The 8,662-nt window shown below is 38.4% G+C and overlaps 1 protein-coding gene and 1 long non-coding RNA gene across 2 annotated transcripts; both read right to left on the reverse strand.

The window, feature by feature from the left end:
- Positions 1 to 41: 41 nt before the first annotated feature.
- On the reverse strand, positions 42 to 5,416 carry LOC122762591 (CD276 antigen homolog; the record flags this gene model as incomplete). The annotated part of the gene is made up of 4 exons (XM_044017773.1): positions 5,113 to 5,416; positions 3,652 to 3,750; positions 802 to 1,125; positions 42 to 421 (listed from the first exon to the last, which is right to left on the reverse strand). Coding segments are annotated over exons 2-4 (774 nt in total), but the record flags the coding sequence as incomplete, so codon positions are not given.
- A 2,290-nt stretch (positions 5,417 to 7,706) lies between these two features.
- LOC122762592 lies at positions 7,707 to 8,213 on the reverse strand. Its single transcript, XR_006358740.1, has 2 exons — positions 8,140 to 8,213; positions 7,707 to 7,768 (listed from the first exon to the last, which is right to left on the reverse strand). It is a non-coding gene; the product is annotated as an uncharacterized LOC122762592 (long non-coding RNA).
- Positions 8,214 to 8,662: the final 449 nt, after the last annotated feature.

Consider the following 8,662-nt stretch of genomic DNA (forward strand, 5'->3'; position numbering starts at 1 on the left):
CACTAGAGAGAGGACAAGGTGGAGGTGGAGGTGGAGGTGACCTGCTGTGGTGACTCCTGAAGGGAGAAGAGAAAAGACGACGACTCACCGACGATGAGCTCCATCGCGAATATTTGCCTTCCAGAACTCAAACCTGGAAGGTCACAGTTGTAAATCCCCGTGTCTTCAATCCTCGTGTCTCTGAGGATCATGGATGCGTTTCCGTTCTTCAGCTGGTCGTAGAAAAGTGACACTCGTCCTCTGTACTGCTCATCCTGACAGCACCAGCCGTCCTCAGTGTGATGTCCGAGCTCATAGAGGAACAACTCTTTACCATTTATGTTCTTCCAACTTATCAGTGAGTCTTTGAGACTCTGATTGTCTCCAGAAGAACAGTGAAGGACGACGTCTTCCCCCTCCTTGACGTACGTTCTGGAGACACCTGGGTTTGAGAGAACAAATATATTTGAATGGTTACATTTGAACAGAGCAATCAAAACAAATAATCAAACTTACAATTTCCTGGTCATGTACGTTATGAGCATTTACAACTAGAGCTGTGACGTTCATGAACGAGTTAGGAGTGTGGGAAAACATCCATTCTTAGATGCATCGCGATTCAGACGTGGACGATTCTGAATCGATGCACAAATGTCCAAATTCCCATTATTTAAATTTTAAATAACGTTAAAATAAACCGTATGAAAACTCCTGAGTGCAGCGCGCCGTCACCCAGACTTTTTATGGGGAGCACATAGGTGAAGGTGGAGGTGACCTGCTGTGGTGACCCCTGAAGGGAGAAGACAAAAGACGACGACTCACCGACGATGAGCTCCACCGTGGAGCTTTGGATTCCAGAACTCAAATGTGGAAGTGTGCAGGTGTAAGTCCCCGTGTCTTCAATCCTTGTGTTGTTGAGGATCAAGGATGCGTTTCCGTTCTTCAGCTCGTCGTAGAAAAGTGACGCTCGTCCCATGTACTGCTCATCTTGACAGCACAGCCCGTTCTCGTAGTGCCAGCCTCCGTCGTAGAGGAACACTTCTTTATTTTGGTTCTTCCAGTCTACCACCGTGTTCTCAAGGCTTTCTACTGAAGAACAGTGAAGGACGGCATCTTCCCCCTCTGTGACGTACGTTCTGGAGACACCTGGGTTTGAAAGAAAACATAATATATTTGAATGGTTACATTTGAACAGAGCAATCAGGTCACATTTACATGACACGTCTTTTACTCTAAAGCAGCAGTTAAATCATTTCTAAAAGGTTCAATATTTACTGCTCTGCTATACTGTATGCATCTATAGAAAACTACTGAACACAAATGTTTCTACTTCATTCTATTGACTTTAGCCTGAGAGCTCAACAGTGATGTCAAAAACCAGTGATTCCAATTCCTCCAAGATCATATCATTATGATTATTATTATCATCATCATTACTGTTAGTGAAGGTCTTTTTATTAAAATAACAATTAGAGGTAGACAGATTAATAGTGTCTCAGATTAATTGGGTCAATGTTTGGCATTTCTTTATAATCGTATTGGCTGATTATTACTTATGTTGATATTCATATATATTTTAGGCAGATGTGTTGATCCTTAAATTGTGAATTTGTAGATCAGGGGTGCCCAAACTTTGTTTTGACGAGGGTCAGATTTGATCATGTGAAGATAGCCGGGGGCCAATGGTCCCTTCAGAAGTCCAGCCAGCAGCCATACACATAATAGACCACTTGTGGACCACAGTGGACACGTGTGCCTTTAAATCTCTGCAATGAAACTTGCTTTACTGTAAAAATAATTGACTTAAAGGGATAGTCCACACATTTGCATGTGGCTTTGTATTGCTAGAATAGCAGTAGTATTTTCTTTACTAATGTGTTTCCCTCCCTCAGTTTTCTACTGTGTTGTAAAAAATCGGTTTTTCCCTTTCCAATGTTGCCCTCCGCTGAGTCAAATGACGCGAAACGTCGTTCAAGATTTGAAACTACAACGCCAGTTCTGCACTTTCATTCCCAGAATGTAAACACGGTGTCCGCCATCTTTGCTAACAGTTACGCTAACCGGCTCTTGCTCTGCAGAGTAACGACAATGACCGAATGGAGTTTTCAAACTGATACGGCTGCAAGGGAAAATACCTGCATTTCTGTAAAAACAAGAAGCCGGCTGATGGCGGCGGCCGGTGCCGGTGCCCCCGCCACCTGTGACCGACTTTTGTCCCTGTTGACATGAAGCGCCAGCTGAGCTAACTTTAGCATCTTTACAGTTTATTTACATGTATGCTACTGTAAGCACAGATACTTTGCATCGCTAACGTTGTGCTCATTGTTTTGTAGAGCGTACCTCACTTTGTGGAGTGGATCCTGAGAGACTGGGGAAAGACGATGGTCTTGTTTTACCTGTCTGTGTTGGTCAGGACATCCTGAAGAGCAGCACTATGAAGAGACTGTTGATGCTCACAATGAGCTATAATAGAAGTCAGATTTTTCTTTCTATTATTATTATTATGGTTGTAGTAGTATCAATAAAAATTGAAATTCATATTGGTTGTGGTTTCTTTTCTAGCCAGTAGAGCAGTGATCACCAACTGGCGGCCCGCGGGCTGAATCCGGCCCACTGAACCATCCAATCCGGCCCGTGACTGTATTCCAAAATTGTAAGATCAAGAAGAAAATATTATTTTAAAATATATATTTGAATATATATCCATATATTTCTAAACGAGATATAACACAGGACAATATCGCTTGTACCGATATTGTAGATCAGGGCGTGGCACCCGTGGGTGAGGTGGGTGTTTTAAAACCCACACTCTTCCTGGTGAGAGGGTTCAACACGGACACTTTATCTGCAGTTTTTCCTCACTACACTTTCTGTTTCTGCGCTCGCTTAGTCATGTTTGTTCCAATTTTATTAAGTCCATTTTTATTTCTGTTAAATTTCTAACAGTATTGTATTTTTGAATGAATTCCTGTATATTATTGTCATGCAGGAAAGAGATTGTTTTATTTTTTTTTCAAAGAGCATTTTTATTTCAGTGACCTCTTACCTTTGGCATGTAGCTTAAACTTATAACGGACTGTTTGTTTATTTTTTAAAGGGTTTGCCTCTGGAAAACATTTGATCTAATATGCTATGATGCTTTGTGGGAAACTCCAATTACATCAGAGAAAGAATATCCAGATATATATCGAGTATCGCCATTCAGCTAAAAAATATCCAGATTTTATCCAGAGATCCAGAGGCCTTTTCCTTCCACGAACTGAAAGTGTATTAGCGCTGAAGCCAGTGACGACAGCCCTATCGAGGCTTTGTTTCAGCTGTGTTTGTTTTTCATGTGCTCTATAAATAAAGTTTACTTGAATTGAGTTAAGGGCAAAATATCTCTATTTTTATTTCATTTTATTTAAGAGTACGGCCCCCAATGTGACTGTCCAGTATAATTCTGGCCCTCAGACAAATGTAGTTAGTGACCCCTGCATTAGAGTATTATGAGATGAAAAGTGACTTCTTTTGGAGGAAACAGTTGATAAACACTAAAGAATGAGAGCTACTTTGTTTACTGATGACAACTGTGTGTGTAACTTGTGTAAATCTTACTTGGAATATTATATACTACATAGATGGTCTAGTTTTAGTAGACATTCATGTTCCCAGTTATAGCTGTTTCCTTACCTTTAGTCTCATCCTGTTGTGTTGCTCCAAAACAACCCAGAGAAAAGAAGAAAAACACGAGCGTTTTCATCGTTCCGTCCACCGCGGTGAAATCAGTTTCTGGTTGGAAATTCAACATTCAGTCCAGATCAAAGGGCACAGTTCTGAGATAGGTGCACGAACACACCTTGTTCAAAGTCCAACACATCGCTCTTGACTTCGTAGGTATCATTTATGGAGTGGAATGGAATAAAAAGAGGTGTGTCCTGACTAGGAAGTCTAGTACTATGTTTCTGCACTGATTTGGTGTCTTTAGGTCACATGACCTGGAAGCTATTGAGCTAAAATGCTAATATTTACATTAAAGAAATTATTAAAAATGTGGGAAGTATTTAAATGGAATAAAAAGAGGTGTGTCCTGACTAGGCAGTCTAGTACTACGTTTGTACACTCATTTGGTCTCTTTAGGTCACATGACCTGGAAGCTACTGCTAAAATGCTAATATTTACATATTTTACAAATCAATGCAGAAACATAGTACTGGACTGCCTAGTCAGGACACAAATAAATAAAATATAATATAAAATATGAATATAAGATGCATATAATATATAGTATATATGTATACACACACACACATATACACACCCTATATCCTCCCAATCAACTTTGTGGTTTTAAGAAACTGAAGTAATTGGACTTGAATGAATACGAGATGCAGCGAGTTTCAAACGGGTGTCCTTTTATTTCCCTCTCGTTCTTCTCACGCACCATAAACACCGTGAAAACTACAGATTAAAAACAGAATGTAGTTTCACCATTAAATCGTATTCACACATGAATCACATTAACCAAGTACAAGGCATTTTGAACAGGCTTTAAAAGAATTACCAAATGAAATAAACAAATCCAAGTTCACAAATCAAACACATACTGCTTTTGAGCCTGACGTGCAGTTTACTCGTAAACACAAATTAAACAATGACACTTTACTTTCGTGAAAAAAACAGCTAATTTTATTAATACATAAAATAATATGATTAATACCTAAAATAATCTGATTAATACATAAAATAATGATTAATACATAAAAAAAATCTGATTAATACATAAAAAATATGATTAATACATAAAATAATTTTATTAATACATAAAATAATATGATTAATACCTAAAATAATCTGATTAATACATAAAATAATGATTAATACATAAAAAAAATCTGATTAATACATAAAAAATATGATTAATACATAAAAAAATCTGATTAATACATAAAATAATATGATTAATACATAAAATAATACGATTAATACATAAAATAATATGATTAATACATAAAATAATATGATTAATACATAAAAAATATGATTAATACATAAAATAATATGATTAATACATAAAATAATATGATTAATACATAAAATAATATGATTAATACATAAAATAATATGATTAATACATAAAATCAGTCGGCATACCTCATTCCGCTTTCCAAGGGCGCTAGTTGAAGTCGTTGCTAGCATGCTCTCCATATTAGCATGTGCCTCCGATGCACGAGCACACATGCGCGAGCACAGAGTGTGCGCGTGTCCCTGGTGCTGGCTCTGATGCACTCCTTCTGTGAGTGGACTCTACTGACTGTCCTTAAAGTCAAAGTTTGAAGTGAAAAAACTTCAACAGGAGTGATGATACCAAATCCCCGTGGCACACAGCATGTTCCGCACGTGCAGCACCAGCACGAGCAGCAGCACAGCGTCATAATAAAAACACATGAAGAAGAAACGTCACTCCTCAAAAACAAAGGCAGAACTGACCACAAGGTGGCACTGCCGGACCACACCATCTGTTGCCATACAACAAAAGTACAGTGATATCTTGTAACACTCACTCGGGATCTACCAACTGTCTCTCAGCTTTCTAATCATCACTTCTCTCTGCCTTTGATATTTCTGACATTGTGTAATAACATGATGAATGGACAGTGATCACATCTGTCTGTATTGTGTTTATTGATGAGAAATAATGTGTTGTTTAATCCTGTATGACCAATTCTGATATTCTTCTCTCGCCTAGCCACACCCACTTTCCTTTGGATACTGTAAAACCATCTTCCTTTCCTCTCCTCCTCCCATTGTTTCTGCCATCTCTCCTTTAGTTTTTGTTTAATGATGCTCTTTATTTCTGTTTTGCTTAATTTTATTGCTAAATCTATATTATTATGTCGTGTCGCTGCTTTTGCCCCCGTGTCTGCTATTTGGTTCCCTTTAACCCCTGTAATGTGTGCTGGTATCCATAAACATATTACTGTGAGTCCCATCATCTGAATTCTATATAATGTTTGTTGTATTTCTATCATTTCAGAATGGCTGGACTGTAAAGCTTGTGAGTGATGAACTTGAGTCTGAACAGTTTGTATTTTAAAACAAAATTAAATAACCACTCATTTTTTGTTTTTCAAATCAAAAATCAAATGACCAGAAGATACACGGACCGTTAACGTCGTTCCTCTTTTGTTGTTGTCGGTTCTGATTTGTTGTTGTGATTTGTACTTCAGGGCCACCGTAATAAGTATTTTTAAATCCAAATGTCTTCAATTTCTCGTGTTCAGTATGTGACACATGTTTCTTTTTAAAGTATTTTTGCTCTTTTGATGTTTGAAGGACATTTTCTGATGTCACAGTAAAAACAACAATGTCCGAACATCAATGAACCAACCATCAATTATCGTTTAACGCACCTTTAATTCAGGAAAACGCTGAAGAGACAGTGAAATAGTTATTGTGATTGTTTGTGTTTTCCTGGCGCTCAGTTTTCAAGAAACAACACAGAGGAAGTAAACAAACATTTATTTTACATTATTAAAGTAACTCATGTACATACTGTACATAAAGAAGGCACAGCTTTCTTTTTACATAAAAATATTCCTTAAATACATAAAGGGTAACTGTGCAAACACATTGTCTTTAAAGCACCAGTGTGTAGATTTAAGGGCATTGAAGCATAAGAGACACAGTGTTTTAAATGACGTAAGAAACATGACATTCATCTACATCTTCACTTTAATTATTGCACTAAATTATGACTAATAAGAGCTTACACACAGGTAATATAGAATATTGCATCAAAGGAAATGTGTTTTCACTGACACTGAAAGAAACTGACCTGTTTAAAAACAGATTTAAAAATGTAAAAATTATTTCATTAACAACAAAAAATAAAAATTCACAGCGATCGACGCAGCTTTTAGCTTCTCTCTTTGACAGCTGGAGTTATAAAATATATATATATATATAAAATTCTCTTTGGACGATTCATTGCTGTTCCATCGGCTCTAGAATCGATCGTCTGTTACACAGGAAACACTACAGACATAAAATATGCATCATAATACTTAACGTATACATGTTCAGGGTCGGTGTGTTGTGTCGGTCAATGTATGACAAAGTCGTAGGGCACTTCCTGTTTTGTGGCAAAATGGTCGACTAAATGGTGTGTTTTTGTGTCGGTGCAACAAACGAGCTCGGACGACTTTCTGACTCGTAGGGAGCAAATTGCCAAAATGGCCGACTTCCTGTTGAGTTGAGGCCATGGTTACGGTCAACTGCTTTGTTCGTCTTGGTCTGTGACATCTTTCCACCCAATTCTCAACTCAATTTAGCCTCTGTTTTCACTATAGGGGGCGCTATAGAGCCCTTGAGCAACACACAGGTCGGGGAACTATGCCAATATCACATTTTCACCAGACCTGACCTCCATGCTAAGTTTCAAGAGTTTTTATGCACGTTAAAAAACGCTCAAAAATGATTGCAAATCCAGAGATTATAATAATCTGAAGGAAGAACAGATAACAGCTCTATAGCGCCCCCTAAGGCCAAAGGTGGATGGAGCAAGCCAAAATTAAGTTCCACCAAATTTCACGAAACTTGGTGGGAGCTCGTAATAAGGAAGTGGGCGTTCCTTATTATTCGCCTCTTAACTTTGTACATGACACAAGAGACCGACCCCGAACACGTCTACAGACACAAACCTGATAACATTTGAAGCTCATATGACTAACTTCATATCGTTTGGGTTATTTTTACATTCAAAGTGGGATTTTTATTTTCCTTTTGGCCCCGGGGTCAGAAGCTGAACCTGTAGAAAAAGGAGAAAATAAAACATAGACATTAACAACAACAAATAAATGTTTACAGTGTACATACATCACTGTGGTAGTGACACACGGGGACGTCCACATGTCCAAATGTGAGCGGATCATCAGGACATTTGATTAATCACGATCGTCATTTTACGCATTTTAGCTTTGCTAAATGTTGCAGATGAACGCATGTTTTCAGGATTTTTAAGTCTTTTTCACTTTTGTTGGCTTTGATTCTCGTGTCAGACGTCGCGCTCATGACTCTTCAGTGACGACACTCTCTGACCAATCAGAGGCCGGCAGTCTGATGACGTCACAGGGACAAAAAAAAACACTGATGAAGCAGGAAACACCTGCTCATGTTTACCTGAGCTGTCACTGGACAAGAGCTTCTCCTTCTCTGTCTCCTCCCCTGTCTCCTCCCCTGTCTCCTTCTCTGTCTTCTCCTCTGTCTCCTTCTCTGTCTCCTCCTCTGTCTCCTCCCCTGTCTCCTCCTCTGTCTTCACTGTTCCATTCCTCATGTTCTTGGTGTCAGTGCTTCTGTTTCCAATGTTTTGATCTAAAAGAAGCAGCAAATGTTCCGTCTCATAAACAGAATCACATCAAACCAGCAGGAAAGTGAGTGAAATGAGTGAATGAAACATAAAACGTTCATTATATTTACCTGAGGTCATGTGCCCCTTCTCAATCTCGTTCACCTTCACTGAATCATCCCTGTTCTCTCGTTGGTTACCGTTTTCCACATTGTTGACATTTAGGCCTGAAAGAAGCAGCACATTGTGTTCTGACACAAAGAGAATAAACTGCGACAAACATCAATAATTTCAACACTTAAAGTAACAGACGTGATGTCATCAGTAAGAAATTATTGATTTTAGGGCTGCAACGAT

Source organism: Solea senegalensis, unplaced genomic scaffold (genome assembly GCF_019176455.1).
Source record: "Solea senegalensis isolate Sse05_10M unplaced genomic scaffold, IFAPA_SoseM_1 scf7180000015807, whole genome shotgun sequence".
NCBI classification, from domain to species: domain Eukaryota; kingdom Metazoa; phylum Chordata; class Actinopteri; order Pleuronectiformes; family Soleidae; genus Solea; species Solea senegalensis.